The sequence below is a fragment of the Schistocerca serialis genome, chromosome 2, assembly GCF_023864345.2.
Source record: "Schistocerca serialis cubense isolate TAMUIC-IGC-003099 chromosome 2, iqSchSeri2.2, whole genome shotgun sequence".
Classification (NCBI taxonomy): domain Eukaryota; kingdom Metazoa; phylum Arthropoda; class Insecta; order Orthoptera; family Acrididae; genus Schistocerca; species Schistocerca serialis.
In genome coordinates this window covers 1,016,457,247-1,016,477,418 of record NC_064639.1, presented here as the reverse complement: position 1 = coordinate 1,016,477,418, position 20,172 = coordinate 1,016,457,247, and the positions used below count along the sequence as shown (strand labels likewise).

The 20,172-nt window shown below is 37.8% G+C and overlaps 1 protein-coding gene across 1 annotated transcript in view; it reads left to right on the top strand.

Annotated features, from left to right (window-relative positions):
- LOC126458432 (brefeldin A-inhibited guanine nucleotide-exchange protein 3) overlaps positions 1 to 20,172 on the top strand; it is a 325,613-nt gene that overhangs the window by 242,494 nt on the left and 62,947 nt on the right. The window contains exons 17-20 of the mRNA XM_050095487.1: positions 411 to 678; positions 7,099 to 7,278; positions 15,949 to 16,113; positions 18,080 to 18,374. Of these exons, the coding sequence (XP_049951444.1) occupies positions 411 to 678; positions 7,099 to 7,278; positions 15,949 to 16,113; positions 18,080 to 18,374 (908 nt within the window). The remainder of the gene's footprint in view (positions 1 to 410; positions 679 to 7,098; positions 7,279 to 15,948; positions 16,114 to 18,079; positions 18,375 to 20,172) is intronic.

Below are 20,172 nucleotides of genomic sequence, written 5' to 3'. Positions count from 1 at the left end.
ATTTTGGAGAGTATGAATATTCATAGATGTTGATTTCCATATGGTTATTTTGGATGTCCAGTCCCTTCTCCCTCCCCCTCCACACTTCTCAGTTGCCTCTGCTCCAGAAGTTCCATTTTACATTCCAATTGTATCTTTAATAGTTTGGCATGTTGTAGATGTTTTACAATGGACACAACAAAGAAGAGTACCGGGCATGAGTCGTGCTTCGGTAGCTCAGATGGTAGAGCACTTGCCCGTGAAAGGCAAAGGTCCTGAGTTCGAGTCTCGGTCGGGCACACAGTTTTAATCTGCTAGGAAGTTTCAACAAAGAATATAGTTTGTAAAATTTACTACGGGCTGTCGGTGTAATATATTGCACTTCTTTTCAGATCTACTGTAATATTGCTATTTTTGCCTTCATGTTACAGGCCTTCAGAACCGATGTGGAAGTGTATTTGGACTTCTGGCAGAAGCATCGTGCCCAACTGTGGTTGGGGATATAAGTGCAGGAACAACAGCACAGGCTGGACTCGGACAAGTGAGGCGTCATTTACGGAGGCCACGTGATGTTCTACGTCTTCTTCAGGGTTGGCCAGAGAAACTTCATACATCACATGCTCTCAGTATGGATGTCCTTCTTGGTCGAGGACTTGAACTTGGGAGCCACAGCCCTGACTGTTGGCCACATGTGTTCCGGTAAATGTAATTCTATTGTCCTAACAAGACTTTTCATGCATATGTACTATATGTCAGCCGCTTACAGAGCACTCTGGTCCCTAGTTTTGGATAAGTGGAAGTGTGAATGCTGCGAGCTGCTTGTGTTTTGTACCTAATCATTGAAAATGTAAGAGATGAAATTATGTAACAGAAATGGAAATTACTGGATGGAACAGTATGTAAAATATGGAAGAGGCAACCATTCTCCTATAGGACTATGTGTGGAGTGTAGAAACACATAACAGGAAACACTATTCACACTAGCTTCTAAGCTCTTGTTCTTTTTATAGTTAAATTACACACATTCACACACATATCCTCACAGACAACCAAATGCACACTCCCCTTACCACCAAAGAGACTCTTGTCATGACCATGGGAATATGTTATGTGCCTGTGTGAGAATTTGTGTACTTTATACACTTTTACAAGAAAAGCAGCAAGAGCTCGAAAGCTAGTGGGAATATTGTTTCCTGTTAGGTGTTGCTATGCCCCACACATTAATCTGGTAAATACGAGTGGTTGCCTTTCCCTTATTTCATTTAGGGATAAAACTATAACACATATAGTCACACTGCAGAAGCCTTTGTTTGAATTGTCTTTTTTTAAAAAAAATTGTTCTGTTCTCTTTGGGCCCTTTGTTGGCATATCTTGTGAGGTACAATGTTTCATGCGGCTTTTTCTTTTCATGTGGAGCATTTCTTTCTCAGTTTCTTTTTGTACCATATTTTGCATTTTTGTATTGATAGTTCACTAATTTGAATTTCAGATTACAAATATAGAGGCTAAGGGGTCACTCTCTAGTATGTTACAGAATTTCCTCTCTCATTATAGCAGGAACTTTCTTTTTTGTGTGTGCTTATTGACGATTCAATTTTCCCTCTCACTTTAACATTCACCTGCAGTAGTAAAGGTAATGGCTTATTATCTCTGATAGATCGATGCATGATGAGTTTGTAAAACATATGCAGTTAAGTTCTGACACTTTCAGCTAGTGATAATTCTTTGACCATGCTAAACATTATGCTGTCTGTATTACCCTTTAGCCTTCTATTAGTTATGGCATTAGATGTATTTCAAAATATGAGGTTCAGTGCAGGATTGAAATGCAGAACCTAAAACATAGCAACACCAGAGAAGGAAAGTTGCTACTCACCATATAGCAGAGATGCTGAGTTGCAATAGGCATAACAAAAAGATTCACACGATTATAGCTTTCGGCCATTAAGGCCTTTGTCAGCAGTAGACTCACATACACACACGCACGCACACACTCATGCAAACGCAACTTGCACACAAGTCTGCAGTCTCAGAGAACCTAAAACGTACATGTATTTGGAATCATTTGAAGAAACATGGCAATTGTGTGGATACAAATGCCTGCCTGTAAGGAATTTGGCAATGAGCATCATGGAAGACATTGTTACAAAATATTATGCTGTGAGGTTTACTTTAAATGCAAATACACTGTATGTTGAGAGTACCACAAGTCATTCCTGAATTTCAGGAAACCTGCGCAACTTCAGTAAAGCAATACAAATTTGAGAACCATTGTAAACTATGAATCAGAGTCCAAGTCTCTACTAGAAAATCATCTTTTGCGCAATTACTACAGCTATTCCTATGACCACCTTTTGTAGATGTTGTGTGTTTTTACATTTTGTAAAAGTTTGTGTTAAATTCATTCACTGTTTAAATAAACACTATTCCTTTAGTTTCAAACCACTGCCATTTTTCACTGAAAGGTTAAAAAGCAACAGACAATAGGCCCATTCCACCAAATTCGCCAATATTACACACAACAATGGTTACTTGAAGCAAAGGAAACTGTGTATCTCTGTTACTCCACGAAAGTTCACATCAATACATAAATAAGGAACAGTGACATTATGAGTTCCTTCTGCACTAATTCATGTCCAGTAATTGAAAAAATAAGAGAGATAGAAAATTGCGATATGTCGCAGTTAGCTATAAAAACTTACTTCCAACACAGACAAGTGTGGCAGTGTGTAACAGGAGAGACCACAAATGATATTTAATCATAAACACTGTAAGTGCTGAAATAATCTTGTTAGTTGGTCCTTATATTTATGTGCTTCTTCGTAACACTTGAAAACTGTTAAAGAGGTGTGAGGGAAATTAAAACAAGCTATCAGAACTCTGAACTTTACCATAGAACAGGATTGCTGAGAACAGTCTTAACATAAGGATTGGAGAACTGTTCACCCATGGAAGAATATGTGTAGAGAATAATTTCAATGTAAAACAAATTAAATCATCTTAATTTCAAACTGAAAGATGAGTGGATAGGATGTATTTTATATGCAGGCTGCTTAATGAATAAAAATCAATGATTATGGGTTTAATGAACTGCAACAGGCCAATAATGAGAGATTCCACAAAAAAATAAATTACTACAGGAAGTAAAGGATAATGCATGTGACAATTTGAGTTTTAATGATACAGCTCTTCAAGCACATAAAAAGAACAACTTCAGTAACTTAGAGGCCCAAAATGTTACAACCGCAAAAAAAATGGGAACATACCAGCATCAGCAAAAGGTATGTCGACTTTGAAGCACTCACAGGCAGAGAGAAGATGTCGTCAGTGATAAGATCCACTACAACTGTAAAATTTTTTGTTTCCTAAAATGAAAACACAACCTGGTTTTGGGACCTGTGTCCCATCATCAGGTGCATCTGCAAAGTTATAAATAATGATGTCTGTCCAAATGGTTAGCATAAAAAAACAACAGAATTTATACTAAAATTCTTAAGAAGAAAAAAAATCATGAACATATACAAAATAAGCGCCCAGAAAAGATGAATAGCAGAGGTGAAATTAGGGTAAAAATGGTGCATCCCTGCTATTTGGCACAAAACTGGAAACCCTATCAGTTGCTAGTCTTGCCAGAAAGCTTCTCGCAGGACCTACATAAAAGGGCATTGGTTCACAAATTAAAAGAGCAGAACCACTGTAAATAAATTGAAAATATAAATTGATGTATGACTCATCATCCCATAATTCATCCCATAATCCCCATTTGAAAACTTACAAAGGTGCGGGTTCAAGGGCGTGCCATACATAGATCTGCAAAAAGTTAGATAAGCGGTCTTTCAAACACTGAAACAAGCAGAAAAGTGGTTTAGCGTCTGTTCACCTGCAGGTATGTATGAATACATAATGTGGCTCTTAAGTAAAGGTTACGACTTACCAATGCTGCATACATACCTTTCAGGCCTGTGCGAAGCACACATCAAAGTTAAATGCCAGTGGTAGAGGCCGTATAGCCATAACACAAGTGAGCGCACTGCTCGTGCCAGCTGACAATTGAATTCTGAGATATTATAACCATTATTATCAGATCTAAGATCTCACAAACTATCATCAACTTCAGTGAAAGCTGACTTCCCTCATGTAGCAAAGAGTCACTAATATTACGGACAATGGTGTGTGGCATAGACCCATAACTAACCAACAAATGCAGCCAAAACCAAGTAAATGGACATAATTACTGTAATGCCCATCGAGAACTCATATAGCGCACTATGAGAGGTATAATGCAAATTGTCGCTAATTTATACTCATACAGAACTGTTGATAAGCTAAAGCAAATGGAACAAACATATAAGACTCTTTATAGCCTGCCAACAATATAGATGAAGCAGCTAACGAATAATAGCAATATGGATAACAGTAACAATAGCCATTACAATAAAAACCAAAAATAAAAGATTTTTAAGGAGTCCTGCTCACAGAAACAGTAGCTACATCAATAACAACCAAAATGAAAACCAGATAATAAGAATCACTTATGAAAATCAAAGCATAAAATATGTAGTATTGCTTTGATTTTTGTCTTTATCTGGTTTTTATTTTGTTTCTGATTGATGTGGCTATTGTTGCTGTGAGCAGTATTCTGCAAAAATCATTTATTTTGGTTTTTTATTGTAGTGACTATTGTTACTGTGGTCAGTATTGCTGTAATTTGTTAGCTGCTTCATTTGTATCATTGGTAGGCTATGAAGTTACAAAGTGGAATTTGCTTTAGTGTATCGGCAGTTCTGAATGAATAAAAATTAGTGACAATTTGGATTATGCTCTCACGGTGTGCTACACGAGTTCTTGAGTGGCAGTATAGGAATTATGCCCATTTACCTCATTTTGGCTCCATTTGTTGGTCTGTAATGGGTTTATGGCACATGCTGCATGAGTGAAATTAGCTTTCATGAAGTTGATGCTAGCCTGTGAGTTCTTGGACCCAATAATAATAGTTATAAAATCTCAGATTTTGACCATCGGTTGGTGTGAGCAGTACACTCATTTATGTTATGGCTGTATGACCTCTCCCACTGGCATTGCAACTTTGGTGTGTGCTTGGCACAGGCCTGATAGGTGTACATCACAATCTTTACTCATAGGTCACACTGTGTATTCACACATGCCTGCAGGTGCACAGACTATAAAAACACTTTTTGTTTGTTTCAGTGTTTGAAAGAATGTCTGTCTAACTTTATAAAGGCCCATGTTTGGCATGCCTTTAAGCCCACACCATTGTAAAATTTCGAATGGGGCATTTAATACTTTGTATTTTCATTTTATTTACAGTGGTTCTGGTTTTTTGATTTGGAGACCCATGTCTTTTTACGGTCCTTCTCTGTCAGAGGCTTTCTGACAGGTGTAGCAATTGAGAGGTTTCTTGTTTTATGCAATGTACCTGGGATGCACTATTTTAGCCTAATTTAACCTCTGTTATGTGACTTTTATGGATTCACATTTTATGTATGTACATGTGGTTTTTTCCTTGATAATTTTAGTATAAGTTCTGTGTAGTTCTTTTAATGCTAATAATTTGGAAAGGCATAGTTACATCCTTATAACTTTGCAGATGCACCTGAAGATGGGACTCAGGTCCCAAGACCAGTTTGTGCTTTCATTTTAGAAAATAAAAACTTTTACAACTGTGGTGAATCCTGTCATTGATGATGAATATCAACAGTTGTAGATTCCGATCAAGAGAAACATGAGAGAGAAGATAGTTTACATCCTTTATAAGGTTGCTGTGTAAGTTTCTTATTCCTGCCAAATGTTTTTTCCTAATTCTTAGTATGTGGTCAACTACTTATGTGTCACCATTACCATCATCATCATCATCATCATCATCCAGCAATCACAGGTCCTGCAAACAATGTGCTGTATCCACAAACTGACTCCATTCCCTTCTGTTTTTTGTGCTCGGTTCTTCCAGGTATCTCTCCAGGGCTGTCAGGCCCTTTGTCATGTCATCCACCCAACACTGCCATTCTTGTTGTTTGGGGCATCTGATGTTTGATTTCCTTTCAAGTGCCTTCTTCATCTGTCTTTCTTCTGGCATACAGGCTACATGGCCTGCCTATTGGATTCTTTAGCTCTTCATCTTCTGTAGGATAAATGTCATGTGCAGTGTTGACTATTTGCAAGTTCTAGGCATCTAAAGGTAAAATTAACAGTAGTACCAAACATTTTGCAGCCTAAATAGTTTTTTTCAATGGCTGTAAGTAGATAATGCATAGCACTGGGTTTGTCCAATTTACTGCAGACATGTAGGTGATTATGTATTTGTAGTTTACCACATTCAGTGATGATGATGATGATGATGATGATGTATTACCTCTGCCTCAAGTACTTCTTGCAGAATTGTTTAATTTGATCTGAAAGTTGTACAACAGGTTATTACACATCAAGACTGTATTTTCAGTGACATATGTGTGAGACTTTATACTGTCAAATTTTTACAGGCTGTATGAAGCTTGCAGTTCTTTGGAATGAACTGTAACTGTAGGACAGAACTGGGAAGGTAATGACACAAGAAAGGAACACACAACAACAAAAAAGTCATCATTGAAGTTGGTCTACTTCACAACAGTATTTAACCTGTTATTGGCATCTGTAACCTATAGGTCATGTCATGAATAACAGCAATTTCATCCAATATTGCCTCATACTGATGTTCAGGTGTTATACCTGGAATATAAAATGTGGTTCAATTTCCCCCCCCCAACTTCCGTCATTGTCATTGTTATTCATATGAAATCTGAGTCTTGTATACCCGTAAGATGGTAATATGGACTAACTGGAGTTTGTTGCAGGCATTAAAAAAAAAAACCTTGAAAACTGACTAGTTAGACATCACCACCTTCTCTCATGCAAATTATACAACTAACAGTAAATTACTTTGATTTCTTGGCTAATTATAACAATGTTACAATTATTGGAAATCTTCATTCTGTACCTTTTAGTAGCATATCCTAGTAAATGCAGATTATTTTTGAAACAATATGCTGAGCAAGAGGTACTTCTCAAAAACTTGTAAACTGACTTGGAATTTTCGTATAATTTATGTCTTTGTTATTTTTTCAGATGCTGTTTATATGTATGTCAATTGGAACATGGTTTCTTCAGTCAGTCAAAAAATAGAAATCTCATCTCAAAACTTCCTGTGAAAGCATCTAGCTCAAGTTCTTTGCAATCAGATAAAACATCAGATTATTTGACAATGGGTTTCATTATTCAGGATGAAAATGAAGATGATGATGCGTGGTAAGTAGTTGAACTAGGCTCTTCAATTATCCCATAATGATTGTTGCTCAAAAGGTAACTCAATATTTTCCAGAAGGTCTTCACAAAAGGAAAGAAGGGAAAAATGAGGGAGTGCATTTTTCTAAATTTATAGAAGCTCAAACATTGTGTTTCATAATGCTTGTAGTAATGAATTACTATACGGCAGTTGTGGTATTTGAGGGTGTTAGATGCTACTCAAGATACAGCATCTGGCATAAGGTACCAGCAGTTGGAATTTATGTTAGGCCAAAGGTAACTACCTGTTATAGAATTTTTGAGCCAAAATACTACCTTTAGAGGTAAGATGGACAAATACCACAGAAGAGAAGAGAGGTAATGTTTACATAACCCCAAATGTTGAATCAGAGCAGATTCCAACAGTCTGAGTCAAACCAGGGTGCAAATGGATGGCACTAGAAACTAAATGTTAGTACGACTCATCCCATCTTTCTTAAAACATTATATTCTAGAAGACAGAAACTCTTGTTCAAACAGAATGTATCATTTGCTGGGCAACAGCATCCAAACAAAATGTGTGCCTGGAAGCATATCATCACTTTTTGGAACTATTTACAGTGAAATATGTTTAACTTGACTGTTTTCCTTATTCTTGTTTATTTTGTCTCCAAATTGGACAGTAATACAAACTATAAGTGATTATATGTAGTCTTTCATTTTTATTTAAGTACTGATACCTGCAGGGTGAAAACAGGGTATATGTGTACAAATGATGCCAAAGATCTATATATTAACCTGCAAGGAGAACAACTGACACTAATCAAGAAATTTAAATACCTAGGCTTTTACGTGCAAAGTGATTGAGGACTGGAGGCTGAAATATGGCACAGGATAAATAGCGGATGGATGAACTGGAGGAAACTGAGCGGAGTACTGTGTGATAAGAAGGTTAGCTGCAGAATGAAAGGAAAGCTTTACAAATCTGTAGTGAGGCCTGTGATGCTGTATAGCACAAAAACTTGGCCAATTACAAAAGCCCAAGAGAAAAAGATGGAAGTGGTAGAAATGAGAATGTTAAGGTGGATGAGTGGGGTGGCATGAAAGGATAGACTAAGGAATGAATACATCAGGGGAACAGTGAAAGGGGGGCCATAGGGAAGAAGGTCCAAGAAAGTAGGCTAAGATGCTATGGACATGTGCAGAGAGGAGGGGGAGTACTATTTGGGGAGAAGAATTGAAGACCCAGAAATTGAAGGACCAAGGAGAAGAGGAGGACCGAAACTGAGATGGAAAGACAAGGTAGCAGGGGACCTAAGGGAGAAAGCATGGCTCAGAGAAGAAGCACTGTATAGGCATTTATGGAAGAGAAGGATCCAGCAAAGCAATGCTGACCCCACATGATGTGGGTAAAGGCTGAGATGATGATGATGGAAAAAAACTGTGTCAGTGATATTACTGATTTGTCCCTGCAGTTCGAAGTGACAAGTCTAGATTTAAATAATGAAACCTGGTATCAGTTAGGTATTTTTGCCATAATATACATACTCTGTTAACCAGCAGGCAAAATTCAGGTAATGTGGAATATCAAAATGAAAATGCCACAGTTTATCAAGGAAAATTCTAATTAGAGAAAATCAATTATGTTGCCACAGTTTCATGTCCTTTATATTGCCACGTACTGATTTGAGTGTAACTTACTCTGAATACAAATACAGGATTTATCAGAAACTGTCGTATCGGAGGCCGCACAGCAGCTGTCAACTCGGCGCGGCGTGGTACAACACGCGTGGCACACAGTGAGTAGCACTGGCGCCGCACACGATGTCAACAACTGGCACAAGTGAACGCATCGTCGCGGGATTATCGGCAGCGTACACACCACTATCGATACGGATTACCCTGGCGGTGCTGCCCTTGCCACGAGAGTGAGCAACCGTATAAGGGCGCCATCTACCAACACTCTGATTGGCCGGACCTGCGGATTTAAGCGAGCTCCCTGAGCCCTTTTAACCAGTTCAATCTTTGCCGATGACTGTGTTACTACCCAGCTGCTGGATTCGCGACGACCAAACCGTACTGTGGCCTCCCTGGCTGGAAACTTGTGACGCGTTGGTATTGACTGGTTGGCAGTGGTTTGGACTTGTATTCTCTACTAGTGAATCTGATTTCTCCTTGGTGCTACAGCCAGCGAAGTGTTGTGTAGTCGAACTTAAGTTTTGTTTTGAGTGACAGAAGATCAAATAAATTTGGTTTTCACGGAATATTTGTTGTGTTATAGTGCAGACATAACAGAAACCATCTTTATTACACATTAATGGATGTGGCATGAAAGCTTCACAAACTTATGTTGTAACAGAAGTTTTCATTTTGCAGAGTTAATTAATGGTGGTGGGGTATTTTGCAAAATTTTCAAATTATTACAAATATTGATTATAAAGTTTTCAAGAACATTAATTACATTTCAGCTTTTAATGACACTTATATTTCATGGGATTCAAAGATAGTTTGTCTGAAACTAATGATGTCAAAACACCTTGTGTTTTGCCCCTTAAACATGAAATTGGGTAAAACCAAAAAGGATGTATTGCACTATTTTAACCCTTGTATCGGTATGTAAGAAAACCAATGATGATAATCATTAGCGCGGCCACCGTAAGCATCAATAAAGATATATTTTGCTGTGCCAGAAGGCTTATAATAAATGCTAAAAATCCCATTCAATTTTTTTGTCAATCATTAGAGAGAGACTATCTGTAGTTCTCATGGAGAGAAGGCGTTTTTCTTGTAAATCAATGTGTTGTCTGAATAATAATCCTTTGAAAATAATAAGCCTGAAAGTTCGTTTTTGTGCAAGACCATGAAAGTTTTCCTTTCTTCCGCGCACACGCTTCTTCTTACCTACCAAGTTTTATCAAGATTTTTTATTTATGCATGAATTGTTTTTTTTATAAGTTTGCAAGGAGCTGTTTTGCTGAGAGAAACAAATAAAAAATCATTAAAACATCTACACAGTGGATAATAATAAACATCAAGAGAGAGAGAGAGAAATGGGTTAATACTTACGAATGACTATATGAATCAGTTTTTTCTTTCAGGAAGTTATGGATCTCTGAAGATGCTTCACGATAATCAACCTTTCACTATGGAGCACTGAGCAGTGAGTCCACCTGGTGGCTAGTAAGCTTGGATGCTGAATAAAAATGGGGGGGGGGGGGGGTGAAAGGCAACCACAGAAATTGGAACAACTATCTTGGATTCTGATGTCATTGATGTCATCCTGGATTGCCGTCTTTGATTGTGACATCACATGCCCCAGCTAAAGTCTGCCATGTTGAATTTTAAACTTAGTGTCCACCTTGGATTTGTATAAATGTTCATCTTAGATTCTATACTTCGTGCAAGTAATTTCCTTCCACTGTAATGTCATGGGAAAATCCAGTAGGACAAGAGAAATCTGACAACTGTGCAGGCTCTGCCAGCTATGGAATGTTTTTGGGTTATAAATAGGTGCCATAACTGTTAAATAGCATTGCTGTTGTTGTGGTCTTCAGTCCAAAGACTGGTTTGATGGAGCTTTCCATGCAACTCAATCCTGTGCAAGCCTCTTCATCTCTGAGTAATTACTGCAACCTACATCCCTCTGAATCTGCTTACTGTGTTCATCGGTTGGTCTCCCTCTACAACAAAACCCTGCACACTTCACTCCAGTACTAATTTGGTGATCCCTTGATGCCTCAGAATGTGTCCTACCAACTGATTCCTTCTTTTGGTGAGGTTGTACCACAAATTTCCCGTCTCCCCAGTTCTGTTCAGTACCTCCTCATTAGTTACGTGCTCTACCCATTTAATCTTCAGCATTCTTCTGTAGTACCACATTTCAAAAGCTTCTATTCTCTTCTTGTCAAAACTGTTTATTGTATATGTATCACTTCCATACATTGGTACACTTGATACAAATACTTTCAGAAAGGACTTTCTGACACTTAAATTTATGCTCGATGTTAACAAATGTCTCTTCTTCAGAAATGCTTTTCTTGTCTTTGCCAGTCTACATTTTATATCCTCCCTACTTCAACCAACATAAGTTATTTTGCTTCCCAAATAACAAAACTCGTTTACTACTTTAAGTGTCTCATTTCCTAATCTAATTCCCTCAGCATCACCTGATTTAATTCGACTACATTCCTTTATCTTTGTTTTGTTTTTGTTGATGTTCATCTTACGTCCTCCTTTCAAGATACTGTCCATTCCGTTCAACTGCTCTTCCAAGCCTTTTTCTGTCTCTGACAAAATTGCAATGTCATCAGTGAACCTCAAAGTTTTTATTTCTTCTCCCTGGACTTTAACTCCTACTCCAAATTTTTCTTTTTTTCATTTACTGCTCGCTCATTATGCAGATTGAATAACATTGGGAATAGGCTACAACTTTGTCTCACTCCCTTCTCAACCAGTGCTTCCCTTGCATGCCGTTCAACTCTAATAACTGCCATCTGGTTCCTGTACAAATTGTAAATAACCTTTTACTCCCTGTATTTTATCCCAGCCACCTTTAGAATTTGAAAGAGAGTATATTCCAGTAATCATTGTCAAAAGCATTCTCTAAGTCTACAAATCTGTAAACGTAGGTTTGCCTGCACTTAACCTATCTTCTGTGAGAAATTGTAGGGTCAGTATTGCCTCACATTTCTCTGGAATCAAAACTAATCTTCCCCGAGGTCAGCTTATATGAGTTTTTTCATTCTTCTGTGGATTCATGTTAATAATTTTGCAGCCATGTCGTATGAAACTGACAATTTGGTAATTTTCACACGTGTCAGCACCGGCTTTTGTTGGACTTTGGATTATTATATTCTTCTTGAAGTCTGAGGGTATTTCGCCTGTCTCATACATCTTGCTCACTATATGGAAGAGTTTTGTCATGGCTGGCTCTACCAAGGCTATCAGTAGCTCTAATGGAATGTTTTCTACTCAGGGGCCTTTATTCGACTTAGGTTTTCCACTGTTCTGTCAAATTCTTCATTCAGTACCATATCTCCCTTCCCTTCTTCCTCTTCTATTTCCATAATACTACCCTCAAGTGCATCTCCCTTGTATAGACCCGCTATATACTCCTTCCACCTTTCTGCTTTCCCTTCTTTGCGTAGGACTGGTTTTCCATCTGTGCCTATCTGGGGATAGGCTACAACTTTGTCTCACTCCATTCTCAACCAGTGCTTCCCTTTCATGCCGCTCAACTCTAATAACTGCCATCTGGTTCCTGTACAAATTGTAATTAGCCTTTCCTGTAGGCAGTATTTATCTTACCCCTAGTGATATATGCTTCAGCATACTTACATTTGTCCTCTAGCCATTCGTGCTTAGCCATTTTGCACTGCCTGTCTGTCTAATTTTTTATACATTTGTATTCTCTTTCGCCCACATCATTTATTGCATTTTTATTTTTTCTTCTTTCATCAATTAAATTCAGTATCTCTGGTGTTACCCAAGGATGTCTACTAGCCCTTGTCTTTTTACCTACTTGATCCTCTGCTGCCATCACTATTACATCTCTCAAAGCTACCCATTTTTCTTCTACTGTATTCCTTTCCCTTGTTCTTGGCAATCGTTCCCTAATACTCCCTCTGAAACCATCTACAATCTCTGGTTCTTTCAGTTTATCCGGGTCCCATCTCCTTAAATTCCTGACTTTGTGCAGTTTCTCCAGTTTTAATCTACAGTTTGTAACCAATAAATTGTGGTCAGTCGACATGTGCCCCTGAAATGTCTTACAGTTTAAAATCTGGTTCCTATTTCTTTGTCTAACCATTATACAATTAATCTTAAACCAGGTCCTTCCATATATAAAAACTTCTCTCATGTTCTTAAACTAAGTGGTAGCTATGATTAAATTATGCTCGGTGCAAAATTCTACCATGCAGCTTCCTCTTTCATTCCTTTCCGCAGTCCATCCTTTTCCTACTATTTAATTCCAGTCCCCCATGACTCCTAAATTTTCAGCTCCCTTAACTATCGGAATAATTTCTTTTGTCTCATCATATATTTCCTCGATCTCCTCCTTATCTGCAAAGCTAGTTGGCTTTTAAAGTTGTACTACTGTGGCGGGTGTGGGCTTCGTGTCTGTTGTGGCCTCAGTAATGTTTTCACTATGCTGTTCAAAGTAGCTCATCTGTGTTCCTGTTTTTTTATTCATTATTAAACCTACTCCTGTATTACCATTATTTGATTTTGTATTTATAACCCTGTATCAACTGACCAGGAGTCTTGTTCCTCCTGCCAACAAACTTCACTAATTCCCACTATATCTAACTTTAACTTATCCATTTCCCTCTTTAAATTTTCTAACTTACATTCCCTATTAACGGATCTGACATTCTGCACTCCAATGGGTTGAACGGCAGTTTTGTTTCTCCTGATGATAACATCCTCCTGGGTAGTCCCTGCCTGGAGGTCCAAATGGGGGACTATTTTACCTCTCGAATATTTTACCCAAGAGGATGTCATTATCATTTAACCATACAGTAGAACCGCATGCCATTGGGGAAAATTATGGCTGTAATTTCCCCCTTGCTTTCAGCCATTCATAGTACCAGTACAGCAAGGCTATTTTGATTGATATTACAAGGCCTGATTAGTTAGTCATCCAGACTGTTGCTCCTTTAACTACTGAAAAGGCTGCTGCCCCTCTTCAGGAACCAAACGTTTGTATGCCAGAGAAAAACCCAGTAGGATATGACTGTGTTGTAGGGGGTCTTTGGTAACAGAACTGAACATTTTTGGAAGCTATGATATTTCATCTATTAATAGCCCCATATCAGCATGTTCAGTATCTTAGTGATGCAGAACTTGTACCAACCTATCATTATGTGTCTGTGGTCTGGTCTACCCTGTAGCACTTGCAGAACTCTACAGCTTGTGCACATTCAGTGAATTTATTTAATGTAGTGGATAATTTGTTACACTTTTTACTGTAGCAGGGGCATTTTGTTACAATTTTGCTGTAACTTGGAGCATTTTGTTACAGTTTTGCTGTAACATGGAGCATTTTATCACAATTTTACAGTAACTGCAGACAGTTTGTTACAATTTCATTGGAACAGAGACATTTTATTACAGTTTTATTGTAACATGGGGCAATTTGTTGTGCAATAACATGTAGATCTATGGGAAAAAGTTTCATGTAGTCTGCACAGTGTAAGAAAATTTTAGCATTATCAATACAATGTGTGTATTAGTTCCTCAACTCAGTCACTGAAACCAAGGGTGTAAACGTCATGCTAGAACAGGAGTAGTAGGAGCCCAGCTGTGTGTATAATCCAATCTGTGGAACATGTAGTTAAATAAATAACTTACTTACTCACATTGCACCCACCCCTTATCCATATCTCTCAAGGAATTGGCATCATTCTTTTCCAAAGGATTGTATAAATATACGTGGACCGCCAGTCAAGGCTTACATTCATTGATTTCTAGTAGTATACCCTATTTTTAGAGAGATATTAATAGTCAAGGGCACTGATGCCTGGGGGCAAGGGGAGAGTTTGGCCCCCCCATAGCTCTCAGGGAAAGAAAAAATGTAGTGTATTCAGGTGATCTTCTTTCAATAAAATGATTGAGAAGTTGGTATTCCATAGGTCTTTAACAATGTTGGAATTGGTCTTTTTTAATGGCTGCTTGCATGTCGTTGTTCACCTCCCAAAATATTAATAATACTCCAAGCCTCCAGGTTTTGCCCCTCCGACCCTCCAGCTACAAACTATCATACGGTTACTATTGTTAATGATGACAACAGTTTATAAGAAATATGTGTAATATTGTACACTCCAAGTCTTGTATAAGTAAGGTGGAGGCAGTGTACTTATATTCAAGCAGTTAAAATCCTAGTGTAGCCATAAATTTCTAGGTTTTCCATGATTTCTCTAATTTGTTTAAGGCTGAATTCCTTCCCCAACCTGAGCCTGTGCTATATGAAGTACATCATGCCAATATATTCGTGATGGAAATGCAGAGCTGTAAATTTTGCTGCTTCTGTGGTTATGAAATCACACTAATTTCTTTCCTATGTTGTTACCGCTGCAAGTGTTTTGTTTCTGTGTACTGTCTTCAAGAAAGACAAAGTCATAAGATTAATGAGCATTACATGTGTATCAATTCTTCTGTTACTCTGTAAGTTTATTAAAAACAAATTGTGTGCTGACTAATACATAGATTATATGGAGATTACAGTGTGACTTATGTATTAGTCAGCACATGATATATTTTAAATAAACTTACAGATGGCATACTTAATTGCCCTAAGTTAAAATGGTACCACAATTTTCAATTGTTTGTTACAGAATGACTAAGCTATTGTAAGGTCAACTTTAATTTTCTATTAATTTCCTCATCGTGATTTTGCCAAGTAAAACTTACATGGTTACTATAAATTTATTTTTAAATTAAATGGCAAATCCACCTTTCTGGAAATAATGCTTTCAGAAGCAGGAAACTGACGTAAAATCAAATATAGGAGATTTTACTATTTTTGTGTTCCAAAAATTTTCTGTCCACCTGTCGGTAAGTCTTTCATGTCACGAAAAACGAACTGCTAAGTGTTCGGTCTTAATTGCTCATTGATAATTACAGTCATTTTGAAATGCATTGAAACATGACAGAAAAGACTGTTTACATTGGTGTGTATCCTTTTTTTTCCAGTGTTGATGTGTATAGTTTCCTAGCTGGACCTGCTTCATCTGTGACTACTACAGATAACATCATAGAGCTCATTCAAGAGAGTAATGCAGATATTACTTCACATGGTGTCCTGAATTATCAATATGCAGCTAAAGTCAGTTGTATTCTGTCGCAGCAAGTTGACAAGTAAGTATTTATTTAAGTTTTATTTGAGACTCTGAAAGAGAGTCAAGCATAAAATATAATCAAATAGTCTTTGAAGAACAGGTAACAATGTGCAGGTTCCCAGTAAACAGAGCTGGTAATGAATGATCGGAAGAATGAGAAAACAACATAGTGAATTCATGGAGAGATTTTTTAAGAATAAGAAACCTTCATATCACGTAAGAAGTAAAACCACTTCCATTTCTCAGTACCTATGATATAACACTCAATGAAAGGTCAACATACACTATGTGATCAAAAATATTTGGACACCTGGCTGAAAATGACTTGCAAGTTTGTGGCGCCCTCCATCGGTAATGCTGGAATTCAATACGGTATTAGCCCACCCTTAGCTTTGATGACAGCTTCCACTCTTGCAGGCATATGTTCAGTCAGGTGCTGGAAGGTTTGGGGAATGGCTTCACGGAGTGCTGCACTGGGGAGAGGTATTGATGTTGGTTGATGAGGCTTGGCACGAAGTTGACATTCCAAAACATCCCAAAGGTGTTCTGTAGGATTCAGGTCAGGACTCTGTGCAGGCCAGTCCATTAAGGGGATGTTATTGTCTTGTAACCACTCCACCACAGGCTGTGCATTATGAACAGATGCTTGACAGTGTTGAAAGATGCAGTTGCCATCCCTGAATTGCTCTTCAATAGTGGGAAGCAAGAAGGTGCTTAAAACATCAATGTAGGCCTGCGCCGTGATAGCGCCACACAAAACAAGAAGGGTTGCAAGCCCTCTCCATGAAAAACATGACTACACCATAACACTACCACTTCCTAATTTACTATTGGCACTACACACGGGCATTCGCCATACCCACACCCTGCCATTGGATCGCCACATTATGTACCATGATTTGCCACTCCACACAACATTTTTCCATTGTTCAATCATCCAATGTTTACGCTCCTTACACCAAGCAAGGCGTCATTTGGCATTTACCGGCATGATGTTTGGCTTATGAGCAGCTGCACAACCATGAAATCCAAGTTTTCTCATCTCCCGGCTAACTGTCATAGTACTTGCAGTGGATCCTAATGCAGTTTGGAATTCCTGTGTGCTGGGCTGCATAGATGTCTGCCTATTACACATTATGACCCTCTTCAACTGTCAATGGTCACTGTCAGTCAGCAGTCAGTCAGTCAGTCAGCAGTCAGTGTGTAAATCTCGCATACAGGCGTATGACACAAGTGACACCCAATCACCTGACCACTTTCGAAGTACATGAGTTCCGCGGAACGCCCCACTCTGCTCTCTCACGATGTCTAATGACTACTGAGGTTGCTGATATTGACTACCTGGCAGTAGGTGGCAGCACAATGCACGTAATATGAAAAACGTGTGTTTTTGGGGGTGTACGGATACTTTTGATCACATAGTATATATTTGGGTATTGGCTTCTTCAGCACAACAGCAGTTAATTTCTTCCCACAGTTTATCATTTACTTAGTTAAAGTTCATAGTTGCTTGTTCCATAAGTTTCCAAGTGTGCGCCTGGGATGTCACTATAGCTCTGTTAATAATTCAGTTAAAAGTTTCCAGCCATTGTCAAGATGGTCAGTGACTCACTTCTGACAGTAAATTCACGTACTTGGGTCATAGATGTGCTCCAAAATGCAAAGTAAATATGTGACACATAACATAATTGTTAACACAACAGTGCCACTTCTGCCTATAGATTTAGGCTGCTTAAAAGGAACTACATCAGATATGAAATTGTGGAAGTGCTAGGGTAAAATAAACTGAGTGCCACTTGTAGAAACTGCAATGATTGCATCATAACTGAGACACATTTTTCGTTGTATTTGTGAACAAGTCTTGGTTCCTTATTTGTGAATTCCATTGAACAAGTTTAGCTTGTTATTGAAATTTCATTCATTAAACTAAGTGCCTTTTATTTGTGTGCAACATGGTGTATTACAATTAGATTATTTGTTTACAGGCTGTTTGATGACGCAGCACTCAAGCTGAATTTGAAGGCTCTTAGCAATTTCTTATTAGCTTTGTGCAGTGCTTCACAAAAACAGTTATTTGCTCAACACTCAGGAATTGTAAAAGATATGCCACTTTCGGGTAAGCTGTGGTGGCGTAAGACTCAGCCATGCTCACCTTTAGAAAGTCATCATCAACTACTGCTTCACCGTGTTGGGGATGTTACACTTAAATGTATTCGCAGTGGGAGACCTCTCATACATATAATGCAGGTGTGGTCCATTGTTGGCCCACATTTCATGGAGGTAAGATCTAGTCATATAGTGTGCAATGAACCTTTTCCATGGTAAAGCAAATGAAGATACAAAATCTGTAAATAAAGATATCTTGCTACAAGTAAAGAACTGGCAGGTGGAGTCATTTCACAGAAATGATGATAGGTTTCTCTGCACATAAAGAAAACACATGCCATGAATGTCAGTTTGAAGAAGGAAAATGAGACTGTTACACTAAATGTGGATGGTACCTTCATTTGTGCATAAGAAGCACAGAGTTTCTGCTAATGAATGTTGATTGTCAGTTGAAGTAGTGTGATCACATGAGGATACTTGGTAACAGAGTATCTTCAGCATGTTACGTTCTTAGCATCCTGTCATCAGTGTGTAGCAGCTAATGTCTTTTAGTTGCATACTGTTCATATAGATACCTAATTCATACACCACCAGAAAAAAAAATTAGTACACCTGAAAAGACAATGTTGATTTTGATCCGATGATGGCATATGTTACCTGGTTGATAGTAGATGTTTTAAACATTTTGTGGCTGTGATCTCAGCAACAGTGTATGCAATAATGTAAAATGTAATAGTCAGCCAACTGGTAGTACACAATTTAAAAAAAAAAACGTTAACCATGTTTTGGTAGTTCTGAGACTATCTTCATCAGAATGGTAAAAGTTTCCTAGAAAAATATATAAGGTACATAAAATAGAGGCATACCTGAAAATTACTAACGAAAACCAGAAATTGTTCTTATATGAAATCACATAACAACTTTAAACTTTCAGCAACAGTGCTCTCATCAAATGACATGTTTGTGTCTCACGAGTCAAGAATAAAAAATCATAATAAAAAAGACAGACTGTTATCACAGAACGATAAAACCATGGTTGCAAGTGGCGGCACAAGTTAACAGCTATAGCCGACTAAGACTGGCACATACACAGTGCAAGAGGCATCAGACTAAACAGCATGTAAGCCGACACTGCCATGAGATGGACACGAGGATTAGTACTGCCATCTAGTAACAAAACGGCAACTTATAAACATCTGCATTAAAAGCAAAATTACATGGCTGTAGGTATACAATAGTAACGTATAGTACCCAGATAATAGGCAATGTGGAAGTCTGCAAAAGTAGTAAATCAGCCCTTCTACAGGTAGTTTTAAATAAAGTAAAAAACTGACAATGACAGTTGAATAAGGGAAATGAGCATTCCCGACACTGCTGTGGGGAAACATAAATTTTACTAAAGACAAAGTTTCTTTGCTTGAAGGTTTAAAATATAATGTTATGGCACAATTATCTAACAAAAATGTAAGAGAAAATATGGTTGTAGATTTGAAAACTGGCCTTGACTGTGCAAAAATAGACAGCTCTCATCAGGCCAGAATAGCACATGATGTGTGCAATATTGTTAGCAAAAACTTAATTGTTTCCTATAATACTTTTAATAATGATATAAAAATAATTAAAGCCTTTAATAATGAACTTAAAGTAAATGATGCTTTAATAATGAAGCCTGATAAAGGGAATGTCATTGTCATTGCTAAAAAGCAAGAAATTGTTACGAAAACCTTAGATTTTTTCAAGGAAATCGATGCTAAATTTTTACTTGAACATTTCCAAAAAAGGCAGCTAATTAACATGAACCATCAAGTTCCAAAGTCACATGTACAATTTAAAGTTCATAAATTAGGACATCCTGTACATCCCATTTTGAATAGTATGAATAGTGCCTACCATGACCTAGCTAGGTTTCTGCATGACATATTGAAAAAATATTTTGTTTTCCAGAATAATTATTCTATCTCTGACAGTCAAA